Here is a 17862-nt window from a genome sequence, read left to right on the forward strand (position 1 = left end):
ACAAACATTTAGGAGGAAAACAATCAAACCCTTTCTATGTAAATTTCGTACCAGTTTTTGTTCAATTAAATGCGTTCACTTTTTTAATTAAAATACAAAAGTCAATATCAACTTTGAAATATCGTACATAATAAAGATTTTTTTCTTTAATAGAACATACATTTTTTACAGTAATATCACAGACAGAGAAACGGAAGTGTTCCCCATCAGTCAACCCGATACCGTTGTCAAGTGGTTCTGATAAGCCTGTTCTAGGCTGTACTGCGAATCTCCGTTGTATTGAATGGTACTTGAGCATGAGCTTTTGGACAATACTGGAACCAGCTGACATGTTGTTCCTATACACACACGGGAATTAGCCACAAGTGGTGCTTATGGTAGACATGAATCAACGACAAATTATCCCTGTTTCATAAAAAATACATTGGTTTTGATTTGATATTTTTAGTGATAGAGATAAATAATTGAGCGTGATATATTGGCTCGGATTTTTTTTCATTTTGCTCTTTTTTGGATCTTTTATAATAAATGAAAACATAATTGTGACCTAAATGTAAATTTTTATTAAGCCGTACATCATTATTGTTTGATAGCCTGGTTTTAGCATATAATATCTATCTTTAAATATGTCAATAAGAGCAAATAGAAATGAATGTCGTAAAGTATCATAGTTTTTATCAGTCTCATGAAACTATTGTAGATTGAGCGTATGAACATTTTATCTTGTCGAGTTTAAAAGGGTCTGCCCGCGCCCTATAATGGCTGCATTATGGCCTGACCCCGTCACATCCCCAAGTGTGACTTTAACAGAATTTTGAAGCCAAAGGGGGGGTTTTACCCCCATCGGTTGATGGGATTTTCGCCAAAGGAGTAATGTTTTACCCAAAATGCCGCGAAACCTCCGATGAATGACATCTAGAGTGGTCCCACAGCTCTGACTTTTGGATGTGGTTTCATTTCTCTAGTCTTGACTACAGTTGTAAATTTGATATTGCATTGTATCTTAAAAAAACATTTACGTGTAAATCTTGTTTTACATTACACGTATATGTATAAGAAACGAGAAATATGATGACACATTGCAACAATTGTTATGTTTATACAGTGGGGGATAGTCGGCTGCTACTGTGACACTTGACAATATACAGATTTGCAAACTGGGCTACTGTGACAGGGTCTTTTACAAACATCATAGCCTACATTGGCAGCAGCAAATACACAAGGGTCATCCTAGACAGGGTAAAATGCCGGCCACCCAATATTTGAAATCCATATACGGTAATTCCCACGGTCGCCAAATTTATCAATATTCCTGGCCCTTCGTCCAATCTGAGAAGTGCATCTCTTTTATTGTGTGTTAATTCCAATGTCCGTCCATGCACTCTGATGAGGAGCGATGTTCGCGTGCCGCCGAGCTCTTCGAACCGGAAGTGGAGTTCCGGCAGACCACTGTGTGATCTTATATTGTGAACATGTAAACTGTTCTGGCATTATGCATGACAGTGTCAGCATTGGTGAATGTTTTCGTCACATTTTGAGTGCTGTGTTCAAAATATTTTTATTTGGATTGGTATATATTTGTTAAGCTGGATTGTATATTTAGCATTATACATAAATAAGTTTGATGAAATTATCTGTTAATGCCTTTCCATATGTGTATCTAAATTTCTATCTGTCCTTTCTGCTTGGACATTATGTTTATTAAATTATTTGAATACTTACCGATATTGTCCTTTCCTCTCAATACCATTTGTTGGATGCATAGCAAATAACATAACACAACATAACAGTGTTTAGTCGGCATTAAAGGTTACCATATGCATAGACATATAACTTACAATATATATGTCGTTGAGCAAAATGTTAAACAGCAAAGTATAACAGTAGTGTACATGTATATACTAGAATACAACAGTGTTATACACTTTAGTTCCGTTCGGCAATTGCAAAACCTTTTTATTGGGGGAGGGGGGTCTTTAAACGAAGAAGATTTTGGACAAACCAGGAGGAAGTGATTTTCATTTCAAATAGATGTATGCTGCAGATTATTTTCGTTCGTTTGTATTTATGTCATACTATTTATCAGCATTCGATTTAGAAAAAAGTATTGAACGAGCACATATAGGAACCACTCTCAGGTCAACTAATGTCAAATGCTCTTTGATCTTACATGTTATGAGGGTTTCGTGTAAGCATGTAAACTCAGATGATAGAAGAAGAAAGTAACACTGCACGTGCTTTCGTTCATTGGCATTGGTTTCCTTAAATATAAAGTTTGCAACGCACATCAATGTTTTTTTTTCAATATTACTGTGCATTTTCGGATTCAGGATCGGGGGCGCACCCCCTCCCCGAAAATCGTCCAAGTTTACTTTATATTTCCAAAAGAAAAGTAATAAAATACGCCCAAAGAGCACCACTTCGGACTACAAATTGTTAAAATGATCTTCAGGGAAGATCCCCTAACACACCTGTCAACACGAAAAACCAAATAATTTTCGTTTCTAAGGGAGGGGGCGCAAGTCAAAAGGGTACGCCTCTAAATAACACCTCCTCTAACGTCGAATCCTTGACTCGCCCCTGCTGTGTACAAAAAAGACCTAATACATACGCTATTGCGAAAAGATCGCACAAACACTTTTTGACCTGACCTTTTTTGTTTCTCACCTTGCAACATAGTTTGTTCCAATGTTAAATGGCATTGAGATCTTTTTGGTAGTTCGTGCCATTTGTCATCCTTCTTGCGTTAAACTGTAAATTCGTCGCGTTTGGCAACAATTTATTGCATTTTTATTTTATAGGCTTTGTGTAAACTTCTTTATATAGAAGAATATGAAAAACGGTTGCTTTATTTTACGACTGAGATGGACTTCGTTTTTATTACGTCAGTGTGCGTCATCTTTCTTAACAAACGAATGACCGCACATACTTATACCTGGATTTAAAACGTATCTAAAATATGTAAAATATGATGGTAACACTTTTTTTGGTGAAACTTGCAGCATGAAAAGTATGTATGAAAAGAAAAGCCTATGAAAGACTTATTCTATGAAATACTGATCTGCAACGGTTTTTTTTTTTAAAAAAGAGAGCAAAATATGGATATGAAAATGTACTGCAAAATGGAATGAACATCGACTCGTCGGGTCGGTATGATGTTCATAAGAAAAATAGATGCAGAGACATGGGAATTCGCTAACATATTTCATCTTTCTAAAAGATAACAAATATCTGAAGTATAATCTTAAAATAATGGGATTTATGAGGGATGTTAAGGTCGTTTACCATCGCCATCGGGTAAGAACGATTCGGCAAGCAGAGGGAAAATACCTGTTTCTACTTTAATCCGTGCCGACGTTGTATACATTCTTCATCTGTGCACATCGCTACGTCATACTATATCACTATCTATAGGTAATTCTATGTTATGCGTGGTTGTCCTTAGTTGTACTATGATATACGTATTTAATACAATATTTACAGTTCATTGAATACATGGAATATATTTACGGTTTCAAATTCTTCAAAAACACAAACACTATATGAGTAATACCTATAGTTTTATACTGAGAACAACTATTATGTCTCTTGAAATATACTAAATAGTAAGTGACTCTCTCATTGTATTTAATATCTTCCGACCGCTGGAAAAGATTTTAAACATAACTTCAACAGGTGTGTAGTTATGATATATATAAGGTAAAAGGTTTGCATTATAATGTTGTCTATAATATCAAGTCAAGTCGATATGTTTATTCACTCGATTTCTTGTACAACATTGAAATATATCATAGTTTATGATAAAGACAATGTAGTGTAAAGACCCCATTGACTTTTAGGAAATATAAAAAATATGATAAGATAAAATCCGTGAGCTTTTACATTGTCTTTTATTATCTAATTCAATATTTTCCTGCTGGAAGTATAATTGAAAAAATATGAGTGTTGACTTGATCTGGATCGACATTCATTAATTACTTTCTGTTTATGATTTGAATGTTTGCCACGTGAAAATTATGATTAGGTAAATGGGTGTTAATGATTCTCAATTGAAGACAAACTGATGCATGCGTACATTTGAAGGTGTCGGGATCAAAAGTAATCAGGCTTTGCACACTTCACACCGACATAATCAGTGGCGGTGAATCTTATTGTCTAAGAATGCTTCAAAGATTATTTTAAATATATTTCAAAGAATGCTATATAAAAATATTTATGATCAGAATTCGAAACCTGATATAATAAGTTTCACGCATTGAACAAATGCTTATTTGTTTAAATGATCGTAATTATTTTCATATACGATTGTTTTTTTTAAATATTAAGTAAAGACGGCATATATACTAGAAAATGTATCTGTTTTATGTGAAAACGTTGCAATTGTGATTCTATTAACATGCGTTCACTGTTTTAATGGTTATATGGCTCGTAAAATCCACGTTTTTCGAAAATACTGGATTAATAAACTAGACAAAATGGAGATTAATACAAAGGTGTTGTCCTCTAGAAAGAGCGACTAATAAACCCCATACCGTTGTCAAGTGTTTTGACAAGCCTGTTTTAGACTGTATTTAGAATCTCCATTGTTTATATGGTACTTGAGCACATGGGCTTTTAGGCTGTACTTGAACCCCTACCATGTAGATCATGTACACAGAGGGGCATTAACCATAAATGGTGCTTATTGTAGTATGGTAAACGGAAACCAAAAACAAATTATATTAAAAAAAAATCTCAATTATTACTTTGTCATTGAAAAGGGTTAATAAAGTAAAAATAAATAATTAAATTGGCACAGTCCCGTATTCAATAAAAACCGTCTGATTTAAACATTAAGAACTAAAGTTCGCTTGAATATTAGCGGTACTTTATAGTTGTTTGATAAAATAGTATAAACATTCACTATTTCCCTCTTAAATATGCCTCACTCCTTGAACATTCTAGGTTTGTATTTTGGACCGTTGATCTTATGTATTACAAATTAATCACTATTGTATTGAATTTGATCTAGATATGTCAAATAGGAATGTATGTTGTGTATAATCTAGTATCGTTTTAGTCCCAGGATAGTGTTGTAGATTATGTGTTTGACAATTTGGGGTATGCATGTATATATTTTCCATACATTTGTTATTATTCTAAATCCAAGGTTTTGTTTAACAGGAACATAACATGATGAGAAAAACAAAAAATCCGATAGAAGAAAATTAGTATGATACATTGCAAAAGTGTACATCAAGTTTGTACAATGAGGGATATTCGGTGGCACTTGACAATATACAGATTAAAAAGTGGGCTACTGTGACAGTGTCTTGTAAAAACAACATAGCCATTAATGACAGCAGCAGATACACAAGGGACATCCTAGATGGGTAAAATGTTTGGTGTCGCCGGTGATCCCATATTTCACACCCATAGGTCCCACGGTTGAAAATCTCATCAATATTCATGACCCGTTGAGCAAAACATCATGTGGCAGACAATTGTCCAATAAAAACAGCATCTGTACTATTGTGTGTTAATTCCTATGTCCGACTGGCTAATCAAATTTTAATTATAAACCTGTGAAAATCATCAACCAATCAAGAACAATGCTCAACTTTAATTGCCGTTTAATGAAGTCTTAATAGAAAATCAGCACCTATATATACCAACAACTTGACGAAAACCGTTACTTTGATTGTGCGATTACCTCATAAACTGCTGGATTAAAAACACGTATTCATTTACATTGTCGGACTTATAGCATTGTAGTGTCTAACATAACCTAGATATTTCTTCATAAGTGTTAACTAACGGACTTATTTTGAGCTGTGTTTGTTGAGTAGCCATGACAACAGTGTCCCACACGAGGAAGAAGGGTGTCTTCATGAAAGGTAAATTAAACTTTTTATACATGTTTCATAGAACAGTACAGACAGTTTATTCGACTTATACAATAGTACATCGTCGTAATACATATAGTTATATATATAAACATGTCACGTATATAAACTTCGAAACAATATTATAAAATAGAATGTAATGAAGGCAAAAAGTTTGTAAATTGAATACAAAATAATTATTATGTTAACTTTAGCAGTGAGGAAAAGTTTCATAACTACTTTCATATATATATATCTAACATGTATACTCTGATGTAAAAATATGATACCCGTAAGTGCATGCATAGAAGACGAAATAGTAAAATGTAAATTAAATACTTATGAAAACATCAGAGTGTGTTCATTTTCAATTAAAATACATATATAGCAAGCTATGACGCAATGGTATCTTTTATCTGCTTTAATTGGGTTGGTCATGTTTTTATAGAATATAAATATAATACCAATAAAAATATATGTATAACATTTCGTTACATGTAAAATGTTTAAGAATATTTGTTTTTTGTTCTTAAAACTTTTCTTAAACAATATGAAGATCAATAAAGAAAAGTTGTCTTTGATCAATGCATCCCTTGCCACGCAAAATGTGGGTGTGAACAAAACGTGTGAATGTATTACAACCTTTAATTTTTTAATGTTTTTAGGGAAATAAAGAAGGTTAGAGGAATATAAACTCGTGTTAGTTGTCATGATTTTTATTGGAAAATGAATGTTTCAATTCAAGTAGATACTAGTATGTAAAATCTGGTTTTATGTCAAATAATTACGACTGATTACTTTGTATGTCATAGTGTAGTCGATTTGGTAAGTTAAGGGCAGATTTGTCTCGCTTCCGTCTTGTTTTCATGGCATTGAAAAAAAAGAAGAAAAATAATTAATACATTGGCATTATAATCATATTATATTCAGTAATGATCTCTGTATTGTATACATTATTTTGTTCTTCTCCATGGTGACAATGATACACACACATTATAATCATGTTCCACCAGTAACAATAGAAAAGTGTAACCTTTACCACCCACAATATCAGTAGTTCACGTTGGATTGATAGATTGTGTGAAAGAGGTAATACTGTTGTGACTGGCGATATTATCTAGCAGGAACTATAGAAATCAACTTAATAACAAATATAATAAATAAATCAACTTAATAACAAATATAATAAATAATAAGTGGAGCCTATATAGTTTGGGGACGTTTTGAGTTGAGATGAGGACGTCTTGACCAAATTGGGACGTTTTGACAATTGGACATTGCAAGCACTTGGCGTGAGACCACAGTTATTTTTACTATATGTTTCATATAGACACTAACCTGGCTTTTGACTTTATACACATCCCAATTGAAAAACAAGGATATGGCATCTCAAGAACAATTCAAGACACAAAATATAATCACAAGAATACACCATGTTGACCATTGACCCGTCTGTCAAAATTGAGTTCAAATACAAGTTCAAACTCGTCCGCCAAGGAGTCAATCGGCTACAAACAACTAATTTTCAGACTTCCACAAGCTACGATCTTTCCAATATTTACACTGAAAACTATCAATTTCTGCAATAGAGTGTCAAATTCAGTCAAGTTCTCTGCAAAAAGAACATTTCTTGCTTCTTTTTCATTCAATTTTAATAAAATATTGATACTTGAACACAAGCACTCTTTTTTGGTCAACGGTGGGCAGATAACTGTGGTCTTGAGCCACTTGTTCGGCTGAAACCCACAGCAGTGCTTAATCAGGTTCTAAAAGCGTAAATATTTTTTTAATATAAAGTCAATCTTTGAGAAATTATGGTCAAATTGATTCAAGAACTGTGCTTTGAATGAAAAAAAAGCGCTTTAACGCTAGCGATCAAAACCTTAAAGTTAATTAAACATTGTAAGTTAGCTTAAAGGGGCAAAGGAAACCATATCGGATAAGAGCAATATTTTGATATACGAAATGTTTATTGGACCAATGTTAATAATGATATATATATTTTCCATTATTCAGCCATGCCCAACTTTTGAAACAATCTAGTCAAATCTCACGATATGCTGTTCTTACATATTCGACATTATTTGCTGCGATATCCTTGTTGCTAAGGGGCTATGAATCACTCCCACTAAATCTGCGGTCAGTAATTTTGATTTTATGAGACAGAGACCACACAATATTCATAACATTATTTTCTATATTACATAACAACATATGACTTGCAGTATGTTCAGAGTATGGTATTTTTTTTAATCTACACGAGTTCATTTATGACGTGATTTCATTTTGCACTGCAAGATTTTGGCTGGGGATATACAGCAAATTATACAATTTATTAAGCTGTTTTTAAATTTTATTCGCCTTTTCTAAAAAAGGCTGAATATGTTTTAAATATCGTGTTTATGTCTGAGCAATCATAGTTTAGGCCAAGTCTGAGAAGCATATAATTTCAAAATTCATTTAAACAAAGGCACATGTATTCCTTTTTTAGCTGAAGGCAATAATAAGTGTTTTATGTGTTTTTTAGAGGACCCTGCCAAATCACTATTTTAGAAAATGACGAAAAGTGACAAACGACAAACAACACGACTGAATGCGTCATGTTCATGTCGCTATGAGCATTCGATATAACTGAAATACAAAGAAAAGTATAACTAAACGTAACACATTCGAAAAAAAGTTCGACATAACGGGACAATCGAGATAACGCAGTTCGACATTGCGAGTTTCATTTGTACTTTGAATCATCCCACTGTACTGACACGCGCCTCAATTCTCCAATTTCCAGGACAGCTGAAGGTCACCGCGTACGTGAACCACGGCCTGGTCACGGTCCATGTGGTACAAGGGCGTCGCCTGACTACAGGAGGCCAAAAACAGCCGAATACGTTCGTCATGATCTCCTTGATCCCCGACCGGCCGCACGAGATCCCCACGCGCTGCCACACCGAGCTCGTGCCCAAGACCAGCTGCCCCACCTATGATGAGAAATTCTCCTTGTAAGTTAAAAATGCGTAAGCATACTATAAATTATGGTGATACATGCACAACAATAAAAGAGGTTGTTCACTAAAATGTCTGCAACGACAAAACACCTATATACGTGCTGGCTTTGAACTGTTTTTGTATTTGTCGAATCTGTATCAAAAGCGTCGATAAAAAGTCTGTGCCATCAATTGAATAAACCTAGATATCCATGTCCACAATACATTCAACCTGTGTTGACCGTGTCCGTGACCTTGTGTTTCAGTGAAGTAAGCGAGGAGGACGAGGGACGCAGGCTGCTAGCCGCCGTTTGGGGCCAGAAGTCAAACTCGGGGTATGTGATTGGAAACACTGCATTTGATAAAATAATAAATGAATTATCTAAAAGATGCAATGTATCTTATAGTTTAGAAATATAAAAAAGTATGTATAAGCCTGTTGTAAAATAATTCAATACATATGTGTTTCTACAACATTTGTTATAAATATTTGTTGATGGATTTCGATCAAAACATGCAGAATATTCTTTGTTCCATGCGCATTAGATAAGAAAATTACACCCTACAAGCACATTTCAGATCACAGACACTGATATGTTCGAATGAAAGGTTGACTAAGCTTTTCGGGTACCTAATAATTATATTGATATTCCTTCAGGCCGATTGAGTCGTTTGGATGCATGTCGTTCGGACTGAAGCATCTGAAGAGCGGCGAGCGACCCGTTTCCGGCTGGTATCACCTCCTCGCCGAGGACGTCGGCTGCAAGAAGCATCTGAAGGTCAGCGAAAACCGCCCGTGCTTTCCTGTGATGCAGAGCCGAATCGCCCGCCCCGGGCCTGTTGGTGTCGGCGTCGATGAGATCTCGGAAGTCAACAAGGTTGTCAATGGCCCTGAACGTCTCCAGATTTCCGTGCAGCGATCAAATCCTTTTGGTGGGTTCGGTTTCTCCGTGGTGGATGCGTGTCCGGTCCGCATTGGTCGCGTGGACGGTGCGTCCCGGGCGGAGGAGGCGGGGATACGGCCTGGTGACTTGGTGGTCCGTGTCAACGGCCAGAACGTCTCCCGCTCTACGTCAGCAAGCGTGGCGAGATGCATTAAGTAAGTAAATACTAAGTAGGAGTAGTTATAAAAAAAACAGAACATAAGCATACTAGAATGATATTGCTATGATCTTTATCTTCACCTACAGGTTCGAGTGTACTCATTTAAGTAAACATTTTACCGAAAGAAAAACATTCATGGAGACAAACATTACTTCATATTAAAAAAAATGAACAGAAATCTATTTAATTAAAAAATGTATTTCTCTACCTTATTTTCACATCCAAACTAACAAATGCTTTTTGCAGGCGCGGTGGGCAGACCCTGTTGTTGGAGGTTCAGCGGCTCACTCATATCCCTGCAACCCACACGCCCATGTACACACACTTACACACGGTCTCCGGGACTCCCGACCCCGGAAACGGCTCCTCGGAGGAGTGGACGATATGTGATGACCGCACGGTCCTCATGGGAACAGGAAGTGTAAGCAACAATCCTTTTAAGATTCTCCGCCATCTTAGGTCGCGCACTCGGGCGTGTTTTGGACTCTCACTCACGCGAGAAATTAGACTTTAGTTCTCATTGGAAGATGTAAGACATAGGACATTTCGTAACAAGTGTTCCTTTTTTAAAATGAGCTACATCAATTGATATAAGGGCTGCATTGCCTTGTGATATAATTTAAAATAGTGCAATGATAAATATGTTCATATCTGAACAAGACTGAACTGAAGCAGACAGGTGCATTTAATTATTGAATTTATATTATACTATCACTGTATCACCGTAATGTTAAGTGCAATAAACTGTGAAAAATGACTTACGAGTTATCATTGGATCCTCAAACATACAAACACACATCAGTGAAATGCGTCGCCTGTCTGCCAAGTCTCAATTCTGTTTGTAATATTTATTTGATCTAATCAGAGGTTGTGTTACAGAACGGAGAAACGCGGCGGCAGGCGGCGCTACACAGGCTGTTGGTGGCGGAAGAGCGTTTCGTCGAGACTATGTCGGAAGGAATGCAGCGTTATTCCCGCCCGCTTCGTCACTGCCTCCTAGCGCCTGAGCACCATGTCACGCTTTTTCAGAACGTGGAGAAGGTAAGCCTCGTTTCACGCTTTCTACATGTTCATGTGCCGGTAAGACGCAACATACTAGTTGTAAGCACATGTTTGACACTAGAATGCAAATGCGCTGGAAGTTCCTGTGATCGAGCTTTTTATATAGATTTAATATATTATATCTTTATTATCTTTTATGTAATGCAAAACTTATCGTTTTACCCCATGTATTTATGTCTGTTTCCAGTTGGTAAGCATGTCGGAGTACCAGGTTCACCAGATGTTGTCCAACCTACCCGATACGGAAGACGCCGCCGACCCCGACGACTCACTATCTGTCGAGCCCGCGGACATTACCACAATCGTCGGCGTCATTTACAAGTTCAAGGTACGTACCTGACATAAATGAGAAACGACATCATTTCATAGGAATATAAACGAAACGAAATAACTTCAAGTAAAAATAATCAGCAAAAAAACCCTTAAATAATGATAAGGTATGCCATGTAATACAACAAGAGAAAAGTCTACATCGAAAAGGAATATTTTGCATGACTGTTCATCTTTTCCAGCTCCCAGTGATCCTACAGGCCTACTCACAGTACGCTTCCGGTTTGCCGCATGCCGCTCGCTCTCTTGCCGACCTAGAGAGGGATCCCGATTTTTTGCGCTTTCTTTGGCGCAACGAGGCACACAGACAGCCGCTGTCGCTGTGCGAGTTCATTAATCGGCCTCTGGAGCATCTGGCAGATGTTTGCCGGCTCGTGTCCGCTATCCGCGACTCTCTGTCAACAGGCTCCAGCGACCACAGCGTCTACTCTAAAATTGTTAATGGTAAGGATGTTACTTAACACTTGCTCTGTAAGGAAACAACGTTTTGAGTTTAAAGCCCATCACTTTCTTTACTAGAGGAGCAATTTGTTATATAACGAACATTATTTAACGTTTAAAATGAACCTTGTTGATATGCGTTGGTAAACGCAGTAATTTGATAGTTTATTTCTTTCCATTCAGGTCTGCAAACGGTGGTGTCCGCCTCCCGGTCCGTTGAAATGGTGAGCAGTTCATTTCTGTCCGTCGCTTGCTCTGTCCTTGATGTCAGCCAAGCCACACACGGTTCATCGCATCGAGTGCCACGGATGGGCGCCCGTATCCTGAAGCGAGCCTCCTCATCCTCTTCTAGTGGGTTCGGAAGTGGCGAATCCCAGCACTCTGATGAGGAACTATGTTCGCGTGCCGCCGAGCTTTTTGAACCGGATGTTGAGTTCCGGCAGACCACCGTGTGAATTAATTGTGAACATGTAAACTGTTCTGGCATTATGCATGATAGTGACAGCATTGGTGAATGTTTTCGTTATTTCGCCACACTTTGAGTGCTTTATTCAAAATAGTGTTATTGTGTATTGTCATGGACCTATAAACCATGGATTGGCAACTCTCATCTGTGTTAATGCGATAATCTCAAACTCACGCGTGCAGCGGGATTTCATTCCGAGATCTTACCGTGTGGTCATTTTCGAGACGCCCGACATCGGCCGAATATATACATGTAGGAAAACATTAATTAAATTGACTCAAATGCGTGGTACTTTCATTTGAGTTGATAATAGTCGAATTGAATCTGATTAAAATCACAGTTATTAATTATGATTAAATCTATAACGAACTAGGCATTATTAGCAGAGTTGGCGGAAGTAACCGAAGATCGCCGTTAATCACCGATCGTAGATTCGGCGGAATTTTTCGATATTTGCCGAGCGCGCGCTAAGGATTGTGGGTAAATTATTATTTCTTATCGTTTCACCGATATGGGGCAGTTGCCAATCCATGGTTTATAGGTCCGTGGTATTGTTATTTATTTGTTAAGCTGGATTGTATATTTAGCATTATACATAAATAAGTTTGATGAAATTATATGTTAATACCTTTCCATCTGAGTATCTAGATTCTCTCTTTCCTTTCTGCTTGTTATATGTTTATTAAATTATTTGAATACTTACCGATATTGTCCTTTCCTCTGTTTACCAAATTTGGATGCAAAGCAAATAACATAACACAACATAACAGTGTTTAATCGGTATTAAAGGTTAACATATTCATAGCCTTATAACATATTGTCGTTGAGCAAAATCTAAAAACATAAAAGTGTAACAGTAGTAAACGTTATACCCTTTAGTTTCTTTCGCCAATTGCAAAATATTTGGGGGGGGGGGGGGGTCTTTTGGACAAACCTAGAGCAAGTGATTTTCATTTTCAATGAGATGTTTGCTGCAGATTATTTCCATTCAGTTGTTCCCTTTTGTCATCTTTTAAAAAATATCATACTATTTACCAGCGTTCGGTATAGAAAAAAAGTATTAAACGAACACATTTGTTCAAGGCACCACTCTCAGGTCAACATATGTCAAATGTTCTTTGATCTTGAATGTTATGATGGTTTCGTGTAAGCATGTATACTCAGATGAAAAAGGAGCTTTCATTCAGTATTTTTGGTTTCCTTAAATACATAATTACATATACGTTATAATTAGAATATAATCTGGAGCAACATTACTTCGCACATCATTCCTGTTCAATAACTGTGCACTCGCGGATTCGGGTAGGGGGCGGGGGGGGGTCGTCCTAGTCAACTTGATATTTCAATATAGGAGAAGTAATAAATACGCCCAAAATGCACCGTTTCGGACTACAAATCACTTCTGTGTGTGTGTCCTCTTTCATAACAAACCAATGACCGCACATACTTTTACCTGGAATTAAAACGTATATAAAAACTGTCAGATATGATAGTAACATATCATTGTTGAAACTAGCAACACGAAAAGTGTGTATGAATTTCATGATGACCCATCTAAATTCTAATGCTTGGAAATATTGATGACAATGTACTGCAAACTGGAATGAATATCATCTCGTCTCTTGGCCTAATCATTGGCTTTGGAAACGGATTTCCAGCTCAAGGTCAACACGACAATGACCTTTGATCCACTGACCTCAATACACATAAGGTTTATTTGCTGTAGATTACGAACCTGTCTACCAAGTTTGAGGTCACTGGACCTAAGCATTCATTTGTTATCGATCGGAAACAGGTTTTCAGCTCGGTGTCGGAACATTATAATGAATTCAATTAGAACATTTGATGTCTCTGTGCGTAAGCGTCTTCAGTTTTTGGTCGAAAACGGATATCCTGATTGAGGTCATCACGACCTTGGTCTTTGACCCACTGATCCCTAGATAAATAGTCCCCATCTGCTGGTCATTACCAACCTGTCTACCAAGACTGGGGCCTTAGCTCCCTTCAGTTAAAGATCATAAGTGAGTTTTAGGCTCGAGGTCACCATGGCCATGACGTAAGATACATTGATCTCAAAGCAGTAGGGCTCATCAGCTGGTTATTACCAACCAGACTACCAAGTTTGGAGACTCCGGGCCAATATAAACGTATTACTATCGATATGTTACACGTTAATCACACAATAATTGGACAAAAAAAAGATTTAAAGATACTCCCTACGTACCTATGTTATGCAAATTGTTAAATATATGCATCGCGCTTTAATTGTTTATACTATTATATTTGGACATGAGGTAGTATTGTCTCTGCGCCTAAAAAGGTAACTTAAACGGTGTAAATTACTACAGAGGTATTAACCTGAAAGTATGTTGCTGTTGTTTTTTTTTAAATATATCAGATAATATTCGCTCATGCTGGATAAAAGACTGCGTCTACTGAGGGAGCCGCTGTTTTCGATTTTATTTCTATTCTTTATCAATTATTTGCAACAGCAATAAGTTAGCTGCTGTTACAATAAGTGAAAAAAGTGAATGTTGCTGTTGGCATATGATACGGTGTTATTTTATACACTACAAATGGTTTTCAAATATTCCGTGCGGAGCTCGCAACGGACCGGTATGTTGTTCGTAAGAAAAACAGGTGCAGAGACATGGGAATACGGTAACATATTTCATCTTTCAAGAAGACTAACAAAGAGTCCAACTTAAATATATCAAGTAAATAAGGGTTTATAAGGGGTGTTAATGTTTTCAATTTGTGTACACCTCATTCTATGTATATTGTTCATAGCGAAAGGCTTAGATATTGTCGGCATTGCCAATAAAAGTTGAACCGTAGTAATACCTGTAGTCTAAAACTGAGTACAACTATTAAACGGCGGGTAATCAATGGAGCCGTATCATTTTGTTATGTGTTGAAAATGCTCCAACGCGTCTTCCGTTATAGTGCCAATGAGTGGAATATGGATGTAAACAGTGAGTATGGTTTCTTATTTTTCATTTTCAGAGGTTAATACGAGTAAATTAAAAAAAATGGAGAATGTAGTTTCACATAGGAATGGCCATGAGTTGTTCTAAATGTAAAAGTTCTGAATAAAATTTAATATCTGATCGTCTAGAAGATGCATAACTTGCTAGACGTTAGTGTTGACAACGTAAAAATCTGGATTTTCGTGAGAATTGTTCTCGTACCTTAGGTTTAAGCATTTTCTTTACACGTGTGTGGCTTTTTTTACTGACAAAAGGTTGCCGCGTTACAAAATTTAGAACTTTATTTGTCATCCTTGCTGCACTATGCTCGATTTTCTGAACGTTATGGTGCCAATGAATAGGTTCTGGTGCTCATGAACAGTAATTTAGTAGGAAACGAATTGTGAAAAAACTGTAGCAATTTCATAACATGAAAATTAACAATTAACTGAATTAATATCATGATCGATCTTTTTAAAGTATGACCTACTACCACACAGCTTCGCGGACTTTAAGGTTCATTTGGAGTCTAATAAATTAATACTTGATAGCAAATGGTCGTCGTAATTCTAATTCTGTATTTCCAGGTATTATAAGGCAAAAATCTAACGGTTTTGTTTACATATTTTCAGATGGGTGTCTTTAAAGGAAAAAGGAGGCGGGGCTATTCATGTCGAGAAAAAATCACTCCGTAGCTCAAAATTTGCAAGAAAAAGTATTTTACAGTCATTCACCTAAATAAACAAGCACTCCCTTGCCATCTCAGAAAAAAATATTCCTCCCGTGCAGCATTGGTAGAAAGATAGTTACTAAACGAGCACGGTTTCTTTTGCCGATAATACATGCTGAATTATCTACCCACAAAAGTGAATCGTGTATTATGTCTCTTGAAATATACTATATAGTATGTGACTCTCTCGTTGTATTTGATATTTTCCAACAATGGTTTAAGATTTTTAATATAAATTCAACAGGTATGTGGTTATTATATATTATTAGATTTAAGGTTTGCATTATAATGTTGTCTTTAATATCAAGTCAAGTCAATATGTTTATTCACACAATTTCCTGTACAACATGGAAATATTGAGGTTTATGATAAAGATAATGTGATGGAGAGGCTCCAATGAATTTTAGGAAATATAAGATAATATCCGTGAGATTTTATATTGTCTTTTATTGTCTAATTCAATATTTTCCTGCCGGAAAAAATATGAGTGTTGACTTGATCTGGATCGACAATCATTAATTATTTTCCATTTATGATTTGAATGTTTGCCACGTGAAAATTATGATTTGGTAAATGGGTGTTAATGATTCTCAATCGAAGACAAACTGATGCATGCTTACATTTGAAGGTGTCGGGATCAAAAGTAATCAGGCTTTGCACACTTCACACCGACATAATCAGTGACGGGGAATCTTATTGTCTAAGAATGCTGTGAAGATTTCATTGAATATGTTTCAAAGAATGCTACATAAAAAATGTCTATGGTCAGAATTCGAAACACGATATAATAAGTTTCACGCATTGAACAAATGCTGATTTGTTTGAAAGATCGTATTTCTTTTCATATACAAATGATTTAAAAAAGTAAACGAAAACAGTACATATACTAAAAAATTATATTTTATGTGAAAACGTTGCAATTTTGTTTCTATTAACATGCGTTCACTGTTTAATTATGATATTCACATGGTTCGTAATATCTACGTGTTTCGTTATAGAAATACTGCATTAATAGAATAATGGACAGTAATACAACAGATATAATGGACAGACATACAAAAGTGTTGTCCTCTTGATGAAGCGACCAATAAACCCCATACCATTGTCAAGTGTTTTAAGAAACCTGTTTTAGACTGAATTACAATCTCCATTGTTTTATATGGTACTTGAGCGCCATGTAGTTCCTGTACACCCAGGGGCATAAACAATAAATGGTGCTTATTGTAGGAAACCAATGACAAATAATATCTATTTAACAAAAAAAAAACACATCCCAATGATTGCATAATGGCATTGTCATTGAAAAGGGTTTATAAAGTAAAAATAAATAGAATTGACCCAGTCCCAGACTTTTGTTTTATTCATTGTTTTCAATAAAAACCGTTAAATTTAAACATAGAACTAAGCTCGTTTGTATATTAGCCGTAAAATATAGTTGTTTGGATAAACAAACAATATTTCCCTTTAAAATATATAACGCTCTTTGAACATTATTTATTTGTATTTTGGCCCGATGGCCTTATGTAATACAAACATATCACTATTGTTTTGAATTGTATCTAGATATGTAAAATAGGAATGTATTTCGTGAATTATCTGGTAATATTTAAGTCCCAGGAAACTGTTGTATATTATGTGTACGAGAATTTAGGGTTTTCATTTTTATCTTCTACAAACATTTGTTTTAATTCTAAATCCCAATTCTTGTTTCACAGGAACATAACATGATATAAAAACAAAATTTCCTAAAGAAGAAAATTACTATGATACATTGCAACCGTGTACATCATGTTTGTACAATGAGGGATAATCTGTGGCTACTGTGGCACTTGACAATATACGGATTGCAAAGGGGCTACTGTGACAGTGTCTTATAAAAACAACATAGCCATTAATGACAGCAGCAAATACA

The 17862-nt window shown here is 36.0% G+C and overlaps 1 protein-coding gene across 1 annotated transcript; it reads left to right on the forward strand.

The window, feature by feature from the left end:
* The first annotated feature begins 5830 nt into the window (after positions 1–5830).
* On the forward strand, positions 5831–12240 carry LOC128226227 (uncharacterized). Its single transcript, XM_052936116.1, has 9 exons — positions 5831–5876; positions 8653–8863; positions 9115–9183; positions 9507–9947; positions 10199–10373; positions 10832–10993; positions 11202–11342; positions 11527–11788; positions 11969–12240. The coding sequence occupies exons 1-9, from the start codon at positions 5831–5833 to the stop codon at positions 12238–12240; spliced, it is 1779 nt and encodes a 592-aa protein (XP_052792076.1).
* Positions 12241–17862: the final 5622 nt, after the last annotated feature.

The sequence above is a fragment of the Mya arenaria genome, chromosome 3, assembly GCF_026914265.1.
Source record: "Mya arenaria isolate MELC-2E11 chromosome 3, ASM2691426v1".
NCBI classification, from domain to species: Eukaryota; Metazoa; Mollusca; class Bivalvia; order Myida; family Myidae; genus Mya; species Mya arenaria.

What these genes read in the sequence shown, in the direction of transcription:
- LOC128226227 (XM_052936116.1), top strand. Translation starts at nt 5,831, where the DNA reads ATGACAACAGTGTCCCACACGAGGAAGAAGGGTGTCTTCATGAAAG. An exon ending in TCCTCATGGGAACAGGAAGT is followed by an intron (nt 10,374 to 10,831) that starts GTAAGCAACAAT and finishes GTTGTGTTACAG; the next exon opens with AACGGAGAAACGCGGCGGCA. An exon ending in GCGTCATTTACAAGTTCAAG is followed by an intron (nt 11,343 to 11,526) that starts GTACGTACCTGA and finishes CATCTTTTCCAG; the next exon opens with CTCCCAGTGATCCTACAGGC.